This window comes from Ptychodera flava, chromosome 18, assembly GCF_041260155.1.
Source record: "Ptychodera flava strain L36383 chromosome 18, AS_Pfla_20210202, whole genome shotgun sequence".
NCBI classification, from domain to species: domain Eukaryota; kingdom Metazoa; phylum Hemichordata; class Enteropneusta; family Ptychoderidae; genus Ptychodera; species Ptychodera flava.
In genome coordinates this window covers 23,296,025-23,312,998 of record NC_091945.1, presented here as the reverse complement: position 1 = coordinate 23,312,998, position 16,974 = coordinate 23,296,025, and the positions used below count along the sequence as shown (strand labels likewise).

Sequence of the window (16,974 nt, the reverse complement as noted above, 5' to 3'; positions counted from 1 at the left end):
AGTGTCAAAGAGGTCGGAGCACCGTGACTCATAACCGAGAAAAAGAGGGATTGGGTGACCTTTGTGACCTTTGACATATCAGCTCAGATTTCTCGTAGTCTATAATTTCTCCCATACTACCTCTCATGATATATTGTTTGAGACTACAACGTATAAGACAAACAGTCTTTCTCATTTGCACGAGTTGCACACTAACCCATCCACTCGTTGTGCGAATATTAACGCACAGAGTGCACATTGAATGTCAAGACTACATAGGTAAACTGGAGCTTATCCAGTTCTGAGATATTCTACTCAAAGTTCTGAATCAACTAAACCGGCGCATGATAAGAATCCGTACACGGTGTTCCGGAGGCATAATTTGAATTGCTGATTTTTTTGTCAATGTATAACTTTTAGTTCGCAAGATTTCCAAAACAGACACACATTGTCAGTGGTTGAGTACCTTATTTGATGTCGTAGTTTTTATTTGAAAATGGGTATAAGAATTTACTACAATGACGGGTTTTTCGACTACGGCGCCATTATCTGACCAAGCCTATGTGAATGTGTATTTCTCACGTGAACGTTCTGCACTCATATATTATAGTATCCTTGGTACTACCAATTAGCACTGCAGGGCTTTATGCTCATATACGGTCATGTCGGGAAGTTTTAAAGGGCCCGCCATTCTTATATAGCTAATACAAGAAACGTTTATCGAAGTACTGCAAAAGTGTTAAGGGTTAACGGTTTCTGTAACGATAGGTAACATTTCTTTTCACTCATATTGTGGGAAGGCTTGATGCGTAGTGTGTTACGCTCCTTGATAAAATCTAGGTCACACTGCACCAAAGGCGCTCATATTTTTAAAACAGGTATACGTGTTCTGACGATGAAAGGTTTATGTGTCACACATAAGTTGCAAGTAGGTTACTGACTGGCAGTCACCGGAACATGTGATATTGGGTAATAAGCTGAAATTATAGATACTAAAGTTTTGTTGATACAATTGCTGATAGTATAAGTCAACAATCTGCATTTATTATTGCCAATCGTAGTCCTTGAAAAAACGAGGTTCTGTGTGTCAATGTAAGAAGTGTGCACGTCACGTTTGCGATATGCTGAGAGGCTCCCTCTATAGTTCATTTTTCATTTAATTTGCAGGAGGCTACTTTCCCATGTAGATTTCCATTATCGAGTGGTTTAACTCTTATTCCCAGAACGCTGACTTTATTCGGGGTGCCTCTTCACCTATTTCTCTTCTGCTCCTGGCGAGACATGTGTGTCACACATACCTACATTGGATTTATAGTAGTTCATCTCATAATAAAAAAAAACAGTTCGCGCCCATCACACGACTAAGCAAGCACATGGCTCTCTGGTTCGTACCTGCAGGGTCAGCAAGGCTATAAAACTCGGTACGTTGTTGTAAATACTCCTTTAAGCGCTGCAATTTTTCCCACCAAAATTTTAGTGCAACATTTCACCAAATTTTATGAATTTTTCTGAAATGTTTTTGATAATTTTTGACCAAATGTATATTGCATTTCATTGGCTACACTTTTTTATCAAAATTTTAGCAAAAATCTCAAAAAAATTGACAAAGATATATTTTATAAAGTTGGCAAAAATTGACTTTGGCGCTCAAAGGGTTAAATGAGAAGAGTACTTAATGTTTTGAGATGATCTGTTGTGATGAGATCTCCAATTTTCAATTCATGCTCTTCAATCAATCTACGACTACTCACATCTGTGTTAAAAGTAAAATCATCCGAGCCTCTCTCTCTCTCTCTCTCTCTCTCTCTCTCTCTCTCTCTCTCTCTCTCTCTCTCTCTCATAATCACCTATTTCGCAACACAAGGCAAGGTTCCGTGTCTGCACACTTTAGCGTATATACGAATAGTATCTCACTGTGGCCATATGTGATGGAAAATCCGGGAAGTTTTCACAGGAGGCCAAAAAACAAGGTTTCATGCGGTTTACAATTTTATTAAGATTCCTAATCACAATATCTTGTAGCTCGTGACTCCTTGTTGTAACTTTGTCGAAGTTAAATCTTCCAACTGTACAACTGACACGTTTCCCACGACTTAAGAGCTACACTGTAACATTGCATCACGTTACAACGCCCGACATCCATTCGGTCTCACGGTAATCATAGCCGACACAGGTGATGGTAGGTGCTTCTGTGTTTGAATTTGCAAGTTAGTGTAGGTGATGTTGTGAGTGAAGATATATATATATATATATATATATATATATATATATATATATATATATATATATATATATATATATATATATATATATATATATATATATATATATATATATATATATATATATATATATATATATATATATATGCATGCTATGTGATCAAGCTACAGTGGATCGATCTTGAAACCAAGTTCATTTCTAAAAAAAAACGTCAAACAAAAAAGGGAAGGAAACGCAAAATTGATAGAAAAACGCCAGGAACTTTCCGTATATAGTGGCAGAAAGAGGTGGTTGGCCTCAGTATGTTAAAAGATGGAACGTTTTCATGTAGTGGTGATGTCTTGCCTTTGTGTTGCTGCAGAACACTATTATGCGCCTCTTTATGCTCCCCGTTCTGGTGGCAGTGGCTGCAGCCCAGTACACAGGACCACTTCCATGGAATCTGGACCGTCTCGACCAACAGAATTTGCCCCTTGATGGCAAATATGAACCAATTGGTAAGTCATACGTGCAGCGTCCCATTGCATCATTAACATCAGTTCTAAACTTACCGAAGATTATTTCCTCTGGTCCTTGTAGAACTCCGGGCTCTGTTGACACACGGAAAACTAACATATCGAATGTCTTGTGCATGTGCATATATCGATTATGCATGGACAATTTATTGTGATCAAAATGGGAGTATGGTATTGCCATCGATGCTATTTTTCACAGCTGTAGAGGGAAATATACAGCCGCCCGGCTTCACTGCAGGTCTCTACCATCCCTTCTGCAGGAACAACTACTAGTATGTCAGATGCACTATAGTATCCATTGAACATTTCCCGCCAAAAAGATCCCTTCTGTAGGAACAACTATGCCAGATGCACGATAGTATCAATTGAACATTTCCCGCCAAAAAAAACATCCCTTCTGTATAGGAACTACTGTGTCAAATGCACGATGGTATGCATTACTAGTAAAATGACTTCCCAATAAAAGTAAGCTGTCCTCTGCAACATACTGGTATGTAGTAATCAATGCATTGTATTGTTGTTTTTTTTCCACGAAGGTGACGCTCACGGAAATCTATCAATCGTGCACGATTGACAGATTTCCGTGAGTGTCACCTTCGTGGAAAAAAACAACAATACTACCGGAGTTGACTGGACACACGAGAACTTGAAAAACTTTACCAGAGTCAGATTGATCTACGACTTCGAGGGAGGTGATGTATGTACGCACAATTTTTATCCATCTCGTGACTGTCGGACTGTTTGAAATGGAAATTAAAGAACCACATGATTAGAATTTGAACGAAAGCAACTGACCCACCCTGACTCAGTGACGCTGCCGACAAAGAACTTTTCAATAATTCCGATGAAACAAAATTTGCTCGCGAAGTGGACAGCGCATAATAACTTGCCAGGCGATGTTTGTCACGATATCAATTGGATTATTCTATAAAACTGTTGTTTAAATCATCAGTGAATTTAGTATTCATCGCTTCCCCTTGACTCACTACTGATTTCATGCTGGTATGCCTAATTTCTTTTAGCTGATTTCAACAGATGTTTGACTCCCTTCCTGGTTAAAGTTTACTGATGTTACACCAAAGTATCCCAAATATGATTGTTATATTTCTCGTCTGTCATGTCCATAAGCTATTCGTCTCTAAGATGATAGATCTCCTTTCACGTATTTTCTCAAATGAAAATACTGGCAAATCGATATTAATCGTTTTTCTTCCGAATACGATAAAGTAATTTTTTCTCTGCGTTGTAGTATTATCCAGGTTAGGGGACATAATATACCTGCTCCAAGTCTGTGAGCATATGCAAATCAGAGTAAATTGAAGTAATTACGCCAGCAGACCGTCACGGTAGCGGTAGGCTGTTGCGTAGATCGTGAGGTGAACGCGTTGGCCTATAGCCAGTAACTGCTACCGAGAAAGGCCAAGCGATTGGGGCTAATCTAGGGGCTTAACGTTTGGTCGTTAGCGTCCTGGTTTTAAAGATGGACTTGCCTGTTTTTGGCGAGGTGTTTTAGCGGAAAGTCGCTTTCCTCGCTCACGGGAAAAGAGCAACGTTTTAAGCATAGTTTAATGTCTCATATGTGACCAACTCTAGCAAAGTCCTTCCGTCGACGTCTAAAAACGACTTACAGTAACGTTGTCCCAACGATCACGTACATAGAGCGTATCACAACGATACCGGCCTGACTCACTGACTTTGGGAGTGTTTTGGAAGCCGTATTATAATAAAACCTGATAACTTGACTTAAAAGAGGGCCACTTTCTTGATGTACATTCGCAGGGCACCGACACAGATGGCTGTGGAACTGCTCTGGCCGGTATCATAGGCGGAGACTACACAGGAGTCGCCAAGGAGGTTCATCTTGGAATCGTCCGAGTGGCCGCTACTTGCAGTATTTTCAACCTTAATACCATACACGTCGTCGAGGGTAGGTGCCGGGTGACATGTTTATTTAATTTTAGAAGGAGTTTAGGTTTATTAGAGGGATGCAGTCGAAATTACAAAAGCATTTCGTATAGTTCGATAAAAATCAGAAACTCAAAAAGAAAACATACGGAAAGGTCTACATTAACATATTTGAGAAAATTCTAGGGGACGCAGTTCTTAGACGCATGCGGGAAATCTTTTTGTTGATATAGCAGTGTCATCTGCTGGGATCGAAACATTAAACGAGAGCGATGGTACTTCAACGCCACTGCAGTAAAGATAAATTCAAATATCCAGTCCCTTAGGAATTTATTACACGTAAAATGCCAATGTCACTAATTTACGCGACGAAGAAACTAGAGTTACGGTGCAACTTTTGAGTGTTGAGAAAAAATATTAATCTCACATTTTTACAGGTGGCACCTCTCTCAGTCTCCCCTTCCTCCCCGCCTCTCTCCCCTCTCTCTCTCCCCTCTGTCTCTCTCTCTCTCTGTCTGTCTGTCTGTCTGTCTGTCTGTCTGTCTGTCTGTCTGTCTGTCTGTCTGTCTGTCTGTCTGTCTGTCTGTCTGTCTGTCTCTCTCTCTCTCTCTCTCTCTCTCTCTCTCTCTCTCTCTCTCTCTCTCTCTCTCTCTCTCTCTCTCTCTCTCTCTCTCTCTCTATATATATATATATATGAGACTCGGCAACTTGGAAAAAGTCCAACATGAGCGCATGTAGTCGGTCATTTGTTTGCGTCGGTCTGCCAAAGGGAGAGAAAAATCACCATTATTTGACGTCGATAAGGCAGAAGGGAACTTTCGCAATCATGGAAAGAGGAGGGGTAACCTGGTGACGTGAATCGGCGAATCTTGCGAAAGTGGGGAAATTCTTAAAACAAAGCTGTCGGACAGTCATGAACAGCTTTTATTTTCCTGTCAAAATTGAAGGTTGAAGTTGTAATTTTACGTGAACGTACAACACTTCAGTTAAAGTTCCACTAAATCGGCCTCCTGGTTTCTCCTACGCCTACATATTAAAATATTTCCCTTTCTCTCCCTTCTAAGGTATCTAAACCAAAAGTGTTTTTGCAATATTTTAGTAGAGACTTATGGTTATTTGTATATTCGATTCGATTATTACCGACAGGTATGTCCGCCGTCATCAACGATTACAAGTCACTTAAAGCCGTTGACCCGGTGAGTCATCGTCGCGGCGTAGCTGTTTCACAAATGTCCTATCCCCTGACAACCAACTGGCTGGCTCACATAGAGGAGTTAACTAGAGACATGTACAGGGAAGGTATCCTAGTTGTTGGCCCAGTTGGAGATGACGTCAATTTCGGGGCATTCGACTGTACTTCTCTGTCCCCAGGTAGAATGTACTACGAACCTGGCGTAAGTATTTATCGTATATACTTGCATTAGCTTTATGAAAACTAGAGCCTTAGAAAGCAACAAAAGCTTATTTTGCAAAGACGTTTGACTTATTCATTTGATTTATTTCTCAGATTATTATTGTTGGTGGATCAACGAAGAATGATAAGCGTCATCCCAATTCCATCGTCGGTGGCCGCGGCGCTGTGCATTGCGCACACATCTACGCCCCAGGTCACGAGGTTATCTCCTCAGTTCCCGGCAACAACTACGCAGTTATTCAGGCGAACACCGCTTATGCCGCCGCCCACGTTGCAGGTAAGATCCATTATCGCTGTCGAGCCACGGTATACGTTTATGCCTGATGAAAACACAAATCAAGATAAAACATACCCTATTGGCAAACTTCAAAATGATCGAGACCTGTCGTTAACATTGATGTAGTTGAGTTTCGAACCGAGGGAGGGGGTGGGGGTGGGGGTGGTGGGGGTTCTTCAATAGAAAAGGTGTACGGGTCTGTGCCGCCCGAGTGGATCACTTTTTTCACGAAAAATCCCTAAACATAGATCGATTTTTCATCCGAAAAACTAATAAACATGAGTCGATAAAAAAGAAAATGTCCCATGCTTTAAGAAAACATTAATATACAACAGAATGAAGGTGAAAATTCCCCAAAGTTGTCGAGCAAATTCCTGACGATGGGTCATATTTTTGAAATATACATAGGTAGATGTCTTCAACACGGATGGCACACTCCCATATGAAAATATTAAGAGTACCCAACCCGTTACATTATGTATTTATGAAATTGGGCAGAAGACAAACCAAATGAGTCTGGCAGGATAAATTGAGGATCGCTGGACAAAAGACTTTTGCGTAAATCTCTCTTTTCGCAGGTGCTGCGGCCAGGTTGAGAACGATCTGCCCAGAACTGACTCCGTTTTATGTCAAAGACTCCCTGATTACTGGATCGTTGGCCCACGGTGTCCCCTGCCTGGACCTGGACGATTCTCCACTCCCAGCGAACCTCCTCCGTGTGCCGTAAGTTTAATAATGGTTATATAATCCCAGCCATAACGACGCTCTACATTAGGTTAGCATTGACTTCATCCATCACACCATGCTACTGCTGGTTAAATCTTCAAACTTGGTCTTACATGCTGTATGTTCCATGAACACAAGTTAAAAGGAAAAACGGATAGTAAAATAGTTTCTTTTCCATACCCTTATAGCTACGCTACCTGAATGCATCATTTTTTCTCTTGTAGGCACAGGAGTGAACCAGCCGAATGTACTCAACCCGCACGGCGATAAGGTGTTTGGTCGACAAGAAGTCGCGCCTGATATCGTTTGTTGTTAACACATGCGTTTGCCAGGATCTCTTAGCAATAAAACTGGTGTCCTAATTACTTACAAGAAAACTTCGTTTGTTTTGTCTTAATTTATGGCATTCTTGGTTCTAGGTCGATAGAAGGAAAAGGCAGGAAAAAAGCAGGACCCCGTCATTAACTTCATTATAAAACGACGGTCATCATAGCACCTGACCTTGACTTCGATCGATCGATCGTACGTATAACATAAATGTTACATTTATTATGGGCTTTTATGAGTTTATTTGATGTGGCAGAGATTTATACGTCCCAGTAGGAGGGATGGACATGCATTTCAAGGAAATGCGATGCAGTTGGTGAAATAGAAACAGCTCGATACTAAACCAATGCAAATTGCGAATTACATGAATATTTCTCATTGACAGAATGTTAAACTTTAAACCCGAAAGCTCGTTCATTATGTGGGCTGCATACTGATTCACTCCGCGTATTGCACTTAGAGAGACCAAGACCGCGCTTCAAAATCCAGGAGAAAGATGTTGTACATATTGAGGTTGATCTTCTACACTCTAAAATATACAGCTGATAATAAATAACTTGTCAACAAAAATCTTTACTGTAAAGCCAACAGTCTAAACTTTAAAATATGTTTCACGGAATTCGATAAATCCCTAAATGAAAATTTTACAACTCAAGATATGCTAAAGACCTCACAGTATTAATTATTCCATCAGTGTAAACAAATATTCATCTCACCTTTGTGACTCTTGAAAATCTCAGAAATATGAACTACGTATATCTTGCACTAGCTCACAGAGTTGTCCTTGCACGTTTGACGTATTCGCTATAACTGATATAAAGATGTGAGTTCACCATCAAGCCGGCGGTATATTAACAAAGAAGATATTTTACAGGCATCTGATTATGTCAGTTCATTTGGTTCCATTACATGTATGAGCGGTTGTATTGTTCGTATTATACGACAGTTACGTCCATGCGGATAGGTCATTCATGAGGGAGTTGTTTCGCCCTGTTGTTTCATATGTCCAGAATAAGCCACGCACAAAGAATGGTTATTCAAGCATTTCATTACCCGTGTTATAGGCTTCATTCAAACAAGCTAACTGTGTCCACGACTTGAAAATAAAAAATATCGTCTTCTAATGCTGCGCAGTGACCTCTTTATTCTTCCAAGGATACCTCTGCTGGAGTGGAAATCGAACACAGTTGCTGATCAACAGTTACATATGTTCACAGCATTTTGTTAAATTGTGTGCGACTTGACAAAGATCTGCCTCGAGAGTTTATCAACACGTTTCACGTTAGTGATTGGGAAGTATTATGATACGTACGGTAAACCGCTACACATTAACTTACCCACTTTCCAGCCTGCCAGCCGGCCAAAACCCAGATGGGAACTGTCCTGGCTCCGATTGGGAGGCACAATATATATATATATATATATATATATATATATATATATATATATATATATATATATATATATATATATTATATATATATATATATATATATATATATATATATATATATATATATATATATATATATATATTGTCATAGGCGTCTAATTAATTGGAAGCCATTTCCATTGGACTCTGGGAGAGCTGTTTTTAAAGAGTTGAATAATCATTCAGACACAAAGGTAGATGGTCACGCACACCACACAGACACATCATTGGCCAAAGTTAGTTTTTATGTCTGAGTATACGGGACCAAGAATTAATGTTGAATCATTTTTAAGTTTGAAGAAGGGCGAAGCTATGGTGTGCGGAAGGAGGCAACACCTTTATGTCCAAATCCAGTCGAAGAACAGACAGTGTAAAGACTAGGTATATTTAAATGCATAAAGCCGGGTTTGGACTAAGGCAGAACCTGCAAATTTCATACAGTGAGAAGAATCATAGATTCTCACGTCCCCAGTGCGCTGGGAGTGTGAGAACACAGTGTGAGAACAATTTGTTCTCACACTCTGTATTGTTGCGCGACCGAACACCTCGTATGTGAAACGTATGTTGATTGGTCAATTCTGCTCAGCGCCCAGTTCTCTGTACGAATTATTTGACGAATAGAACATCGCGTAATGTACTACTGGCACTATAGCGGACAGACGACTGAACCGCAGAGTGAACAGGTTGTTCTAGATTTGAGTACGGTCAGCGCGGCGTCGGCAACAAATACACGGAGGATGACCGCTTTTATGTTGTAACGGGAGAATTCAGGCCATTACAAACCTATCGGCTATTTACGCTCGTCGACATATTTTCTGGAGAAGAACTGACTTGACAGCGATACAGTTAGCGAAAGACTTCGATGAGCGAGCCATTTGCACACGAGGCTGTAGCAGACGACAGCTTTCACGCAATGTCATCAACAGATGGCCACCAGAGCTGTTTCGCAACATTTTCCTCAGATGACCTGGAGAATTTTGTGGCTGACCAACAAAACAAAATTGCCATATCGGTAATATACATGTTAACGTGTTTGGTATGCTCATCAATGAAAGGAACTTCATTTTTCTTTGCGGAATGCTACAAATGAAACAAGAGCAATCGGGTGCTGGTTTTTGATAGTATAAACCTACCAAAATAAAATGCAATTTTCTAAAGATATTGGAGGGACGTGAGAAAAATAATCCCACACCCCAATGGGTTGGGATGGAATGTCTCACACTCGTTGGGGAATTCTGTCTCACACTCGCCTTCGGCTCGTGTGAGACAGAATTCCCCAACTCGTGTGAGACATTCCATCCCAACCCGTTGGGGTGTGGGATTCTATTAATCTCACACCCCAAAGGACCTGGGATCAGATTTCCCACACGAATGGGGGATATTTTGTCTCACGTCCCCAGTGCGCTGGGAGTGTGAGAACACAGTGTGAGAACAATTTGTTCTCACACTCTGTATTGTTGCGCGACCGAACACCTCGTATGTGAAACGTATGTTGATTGGTCAATTCTGCTCAGCGCCTAGTTCTCTGTACGAATTATTTGACGAATAGAACATCGCGTAATGTACAACTGGCACTATAGGGGACAGACGACTGAACCGCAGAGTGAACAGGTTGTTCTAGATTTGAGTACGGTCAGCGCGGGGTCGGCAACAAATACACGGAGGATGACCGCTTTTATGTTGTAACGGGAGAATTCAGGCCACTACAAACCTATCGGCTATTTACGCTCGTCGACATATTTTCTGGAGAAGAACTGACTTGACAGCGATGTACAGTTAGCGAAAGACTTCGATGAGCGAGCCATTTGCACACGAGGCTGTAGCAGACGACAGCTTTCACGCAATGTCATCAACAGATCAGACAGATGGCCACCAGAGCTGTTTCGCAACATTTCCTCAGATGACCTGGAGAATTTTGTGGCTGACCAACAAAACAAAATTGCCATATCGGTAATATACATGATTGTTAACGTGTTTGATATGCTCATCAATGAACGGAACTTCATTTTTCTTTGCGGAATGATACAAATGAAACAAGTGCAATCGTGTGCTGGTTTTTGATAGTATAAACCTACCACAATAAAATGCAATTTTCTAAAGATATTGGAGGGACGTGAGAAAAATAATCCCACACCCCAATGGGTTGGGATGGAATGTCTCACACTCGTTGGGGAATTCTGTCTCACACTCGCCTTCGGCTCGTGTGAGACAGAATTCCCCAACTCGTGTGAGACATTCCATCCCAACCCGTTGGGGTGTGGGATTCTATTAGTCTCACACTCGCCTGCGGCATGTGTGAGACAAAATATCCGCAACGAGTGTGAGATATCTGATCCCAGGTCCTCGGTGTGTGGGATTCTTTTTCTCACATGACCACAAAATGCGTTAAATTCACACTTGAAACATTGAATGATTATCTGTATCAGCGACTATGTCCATAGTATTTCGTGTTACTGACGCGAACTCCGTAGCGAGTTCCTCTGCCGATACTTCAACTTCTGGTTCTGCTACGGACGAGATGTCCACAGAAGAAAATGGCTATAAGTTCCCAGTGGCCTGTGTTCACCAGTTACTTGGAAAATTTAGCCGTCTTTTGTGAGTCTGTCACAAACGACGCACAACATATAATATCTAAAATCGTGACAACGCTGTCGTCTCCACCGTGGCTATACTCTGACCTGCCTACGTCGTGGTTCCGGTTTGTGTCTTACTCATCTTGCCATTGGATAGTTGTTTGCGCTTTGAACGAAACGCTGTTTATCATCCAATCACTCGTGTACTATTTACTGGGCCAGGAATTTGAGAAATTTATTTGTTAATTACAATCAAAGAAAAAATTGAAAGTCACGTCCAAAACGTGAAGGAAATGTTGACAATTTTATTCCTATGATTTTTTTATCACACTATCGTAACATTCGATCTTTTTTATTTATAAATAGATCATAATAACGGAATAACACATGATTTCTGATAATCTGTAAAACACATTGCAAGAATATTAATTAAAATATAAAGTAAGCGTAATTTTATCAAACCAACAATAAAATCATCACAGGTCATCTGAAAATTCCACTCATTTTTTTTACAATCATTTTGCCCACGATACTCAATGGCCGATAACATTTGCAAGGGACAAATGAGATGATAACTATGAAAAGAGACTGAAGATTGAAAGAAAACGTGAAAAAATAGCTCCCATACACAAGAGCAAGCTCTTTCGGCTAAAGTTTGTAAAGAGGAATTATGTAGCTACCAGACAGAAATATTCTGCAGTGTGTATTAACGTAGAAAATAGAAGCGAGACTTGTTTCTGTCTATGGTTGTGAAGAATTATTTCTTTTGGGAAAAGAGGATGGGGCATTCGATTTTTTTTACAGATCATAATGTTTTGTCTTTAATATTTTTCTCTGTCTTTCTGGATTGCTAGCAGAGAAAGTGCATCTGTTATAGTTACGTACCTATCCTTGAATAGAGTATATTCATATTATGTGTTCAATATTTCTCCAACCAGTTCATTAAATCTGCTAAGGCAGCTTTAAAGACAATTCTTTGTTTGCCGTCCTTATATTTTTTAAAACGTACCAGCCAGCCAAAAGAAACACGGACAAAAACCACAAATTAACATAAGCTCTATTTTAATTTGGTCTCTTTTAGAAAATAATATTTGTATTTGAAACAGTGTCAACATTGTGTTTGTTTTCTCAATTTTCTCTGAAAATCTACCAGCAAGCGGACGGCAAACAAAGAATTGTAGTTACAGCGCCTAACTCCAAATTACAGTCTTGCGGCTCAGTAGAGAAGCGGTATTTTAAAGGCCCAATAGCTATATCTTTTAGCATTATATTTTTGTGATTTTACTTCCAACTAAAACAAGTTTGTGGGAATGTACTCATTAAGGGTTTTTTATACAAGTATAATAAACCGCCACTGGGACTGCATGTGCAATTTTGAGCAAAATAAATAATAAACGTTTGTCCAAACGTAAAATGGCGCCCTCATGGAAATCAAGCAAAAACACTGTACTTCGTGCATAAATGCGTTGGAATCTTCACAGAAACATCAGAGTAGTCCAATATAATGCATAGTGCTGAATGTTGGGACATCATATGCTTTGTTTTCTACAAGTTTTAAAAAATGGCGGGAAATCAAAATAACGGTTAAAATTTACATTTCCTTGTCCAATTTTTCAGTAGTAAACGACTATATCCTTTAAATTTGTAGAATTTCAAGAAAACCAGAGAAAATAGAAAAGCCCTTTTCAGGTCAAAATTTTTCAAGAGTTACAGCTACAGGGACTTTAAGACGTTTTCGAGATCAAGCGTTCACACGCACCACTTCCGTGACGTCTTCGTTAACAATGAACTCGTCAAGCCAGGTGTACATGGCCTCCAACGCCATCATAGTCACGCGCTTAGCTTGGTATGGAGAAGTTAGGTTTCTGCTCTCGTACAGTTCAGGGTCATCCCACGGATAGTCGTACGTAAGGTTCCCGTGTTCGATGACTGACACGCTGACTGGTGAGCCGTTGAGCCAGGGCTCATCACTCGCCAAGTCGGGTAGGAAGCGATTGGCAGCTTTCAAGAGACCCCGGACCAACTCAAGTCCGATCAGCTCGTTATCAGTGATGTTCGTATCAGCAATGAAAAGAGTGGGCACGAGCGTGGCCAAGGCGAGTGATGGCGTTATCTCCTCTCCGTCCAGAGAAACGCAAGCTTCGACGGTGATGTAGGGATGGTATACGCCGCAAAACCAGGAAGCCATGGTACCTCCCAGAGCGAAACCAATCACAGCGATCCTGTTGTAACCAAGAACTCGTTTGATGTACTTTGCGGTGGAGATTAATTCAGCATTTATAATCGACTGATTCTGCGCCTTTGATATCCATGTCTCCTGGCTCCTCTCGAAAAGGACCGGCGCCAACGCCGTGTAACCGTTGTAGGCCAAATCGTACATGACTCCCTTAAAGCCCCGCATTGCAAAGGTATTGCTGTCGTGGATCATTATGATCGCGGCATTTTTTTCGGTGCACCGGGGACGCACCAGGTAACCGAAGAGGCCCCCAAAAGACACCCAAGTACCATTTTCCACCAGCGAGTACGGCTGGGTGGTGTTCCAATCGTCACAGGGACCCTCTACTGGAGGCCCTGAAAAATCAAACGGAGGACGAGTTTGTTGCGCTAAACATTAAATTCCCTCTCCTGGAGCTTCATCGATTAGCTGTAGCTTTTAACACTTTGAGCGTTAAAGTCAATTTTTGCCGCCTGTATAAAATTTAAATGTGCCCCAGTCAATTTTTTCAGATTTTTGCCAAAATTTTGATAAGAAACTGCAGGCAATGAAATGTGATGGCCATTTGGTTCAAAATTATCACAAAAATTACAGAAAAATTCTTAAAAATTGGTAAAATGTTGCACTATAATTTTGGTGGGAAAAATTACAGCACTCAAAGGGTTAATGTCTATTTTCAGGCACTCCTTTCCGTTTCAAAACTTAATTTCTTGTTTTACTCCGAAATCTTGTCGAAATTGCAGATGTTTACTCTATCAACCTAGCCTTAGTGCACAACATAAATGTTACTGAGTACATTATAGTCCGGATGAGTTCATTTCTCTGTTAGCAAACACTTGCAGAAAGTACACAATGCAGCATGTAAGATGTGCCTTGCGGACAAAGATTCAACTCTCAAACTTTTAGAAAAAAATATTTTGGTCCGCCAATTCACTTTGAAGCTCATTGAGTAAATAACATTTTCACAGGCTTGTTTTTTGGTGAAAATTGCAAATTTTAGTTTTCCCTGTAGAGTTAACAGAGCAACGACGGCCATTTTGAATTCGATTATCGGTAGATTTAAAGTAATCTGTTTCTCTGGTATCAAAATGTAGAAGGTGATCAAGATTTTTCTAACGCTGTTTTTGAAAGAGAATGGTGAGAAGTCTCCTCGAGGTAAGTTTGCGAAAAGTTTTAAATCTTTCACTGTCGAGGCGTACACTACCTTAAAGGTATACAGTCACCTGTTATCTAAATATGTCCATATATGGTCAAAGGGGCGTTCCTTGGTATTCAAAATGCCCATGTGAGGGCGCTGGTTTTAAAAAAAGCGGCCACCCGTTTAAAATCTGTGATTGGTTAGATTTTCTCTTTCCATGGTAACTGTGGCAAAATTGGAACAGGTGACAGTGTGCCTTTAACGACAAGAGGCAAAACGTACTTGTTCTGCAGGAACGAACGAATGACAATGTTTGTAAAAATAGTAGCGTTTTCCTCTACAAAATTTTGAAGATGGACAAAGTAAAATGTTTCGTTACCTGGTTTTGGTCCCATGAAGTAGATGGAGAAGAAGAGGAAAGAAGCCGTTATTGCCGCTGCCATCACCAAACCCGTGAGGGTGATCACAATTGATGAAGCCCTTGACATGGTTGTTTATGCGATGGGTCTACCAAAACTGTCTGTGCTGGTTCTGTTTTGAAGTAGGCGGAGCGATAACAATATTATAGAACATTGATAAAATGATTCATTCGTCGGCGAACCAACCTACCTAGCCACCTGAACTCTTACCTACCTTGCTACCGACATCAGGATTGTCCGCCCTTTTTTTTTCAATTAATTCTGTCCTAAGTAGTTTACAGTGGGAAAACGCGCTCGATTAATTACTTTGGACCGGTCAAATTACAAACAGAACATTAATCCAAGTTTTGCTTATCGTACTTTCCAGCAGCTAGTGACATATTAGCGACCATTCATATTTCATCCAAAAAATCTGAATAACCTCCGAACGCCAGTTTCCTGTTTCCTCCGCTGTCGGTAGTTCATGTATGTAGTTTTCATCGAATCACAGTTTAATTCGAAAAAAAATCAATACGTTTTGATTAATGTGAGGGAAAAAGGCGGCTAGGCAGATTTTTCAAATGAAAGTTCTCGAAATAACACTTCTTCATGATTTTGGGTCATTTTGTGACTGGCTGCAATATTGAATGACGTGTATCCTTAAGTCGGTATATTTATATGTATATGTGGAATAAGGTATTCTAAATAAAAGAGCTAGAGATGGTTCCTTATTTTTCTTTCTTTAAAAACATAAACTTAAAACGTTTTCCTAAGCAATGATCTAGACTGACCAAGACTTCAAACTTTCGTTTACATGCGCATTTAATTTTGACAAGTAAATGTGCTTGTTCTGGACCAGTAAATACATCTACAGAAGGAATTATTTTGTTTGACTGTGCTCTGAACAAACTCGAATATTGGCAACCACCAATACCCGGTAGTCACAGAGTTACCTCCGCTTAAAAATACCATTTGTCATTGTTGGAACAATAACATTCTGGTTGATTTGCATCAGTAAAGCAGTGACGTCAATCTATTTTTTTTGCCTTTGATACTTTGTCAGGGGCTAAAACTTATAATCAAAAAGCCAGAATTTTACGTGACCAATTAATAGAGTTTCCTTTACCAAAGCATTGGCTTCTTTGCAGTTTGAATTTCCCAATATCTTGGACAGAGTTCGGATGAAAGGTAAAATTGACTGGTCTCATTTATTAAGTCATGCAAACATCTCTAAACACTTGTTGCAATATCCCAGAACATTGGCGATTCAGCTAAAACCCAAAGGACCCGTATAAGAATTAGGCCCTCAGACTTGGATAAGTCTAAATTTGTATCGATCACGCTCATTTATCCAGTACATGCCCCACAATTCAGGGGCCCAGAGAAATACAATCAAAAAGGACCAGGTATTTTCTTTTGATTTCTCAGGCATTAATACTCAAAATTCACTTACTTTCTATCACCAGGAAATACGAGCGGTGTGTTTATCGTTCATGCGTTCTGGCGACAAAGTTGGCAAGAGGCTCCGTGTAGTTCGTCGCAAAGAGGTGTAGACTATTCGCTTATTCCCAGCTGTTCTTTAAATGTATCTGATGACAGTTTCCAATGGGAAATCCGCTGATAGCTTCCCGGTCTTACGGTGTATTTCATACGTAATATGTATGGGTGAATTTCATACGTCATTCAGACAATGGGAACAATGCGCCGTTGTCTAACACTCCGAGATAATGCATTCTATTTCACGTATTGTACTTGCTTGTATACAATACATGCATCGGTGCATGGATGGGCTTGGCCTTGCAGCATGCATGTGTAACAATGGTTCAAAATAGCAGTGACAGAAATAAAAATA

General features: G+C 40.3%; 2 protein-coding genes and 1 long non-coding RNA gene across 3 annotated transcripts; 2 read left to right on the top strand and 1 right to left on the bottom strand.

The window, feature by feature from the left end:
- Nucleotides 1-577: 577 nt before the first annotated feature.
- LOC139117835 (uncharacterized) lies at nucleotides 578-3,286 on the top strand. The gene is made up of 3 exons (XR_011548596.1): nucleotides 578-2,158; nucleotides 2,564-2,699; nucleotides 3,254-3,286. It is a non-coding gene; the product is annotated as an uncharacterized lncRNA (long non-coding RNA).
- Nucleotides 3,287-3,340: 54 nt separating this feature from the next.
- LOC139117834 (uncharacterized) lies at nucleotides 3,341-7,406 on the top strand. The gene is made up of 6 exons (XM_070681075.1): nucleotides 3,341-3,414; nucleotides 4,497-4,644; nucleotides 5,769-6,016; nucleotides 6,130-6,313; nucleotides 6,892-7,036; nucleotides 7,264-7,406. The coding sequence occupies exons 3-6, from the start codon at nucleotides 5,771-5,773 to the stop codon at nucleotides 7,307-7,309; spliced, it is 621 nt and encodes a 206-aa protein (XP_070537176.1). The 5' UTR covers nucleotides 3,341-3,414; nucleotides 4,497-4,644; nucleotides 5,769-5,770; the 3' UTR covers nucleotides 7,310-7,406.
- A 4,250-nt stretch (nucleotides 7,407-11,656) lies between these two features.
- On the bottom strand, nucleotides 11,657-16,937 carry LOC139117192 (uncharacterized). Its single transcript, XM_070680086.1, has 3 exons — nucleotides 16,576-16,937; nucleotides 15,104-15,255; nucleotides 11,657-13,942 (listed from the first exon to the last, which is right to left on the bottom strand). The coding sequence occupies exons 2-3, from the start codon at nucleotides 15,210-15,212 to the stop codon at nucleotides 13,113-13,115; spliced, it is 939 nt and encodes a 312-aa protein (XP_070536187.1). The 5' UTR covers nucleotides 15,213-15,255; nucleotides 16,576-16,937; the 3' UTR covers nucleotides 11,657-13,112.
- Between the last annotated feature and the right edge of the window lie 37 nt (nucleotides 16,938-16,974).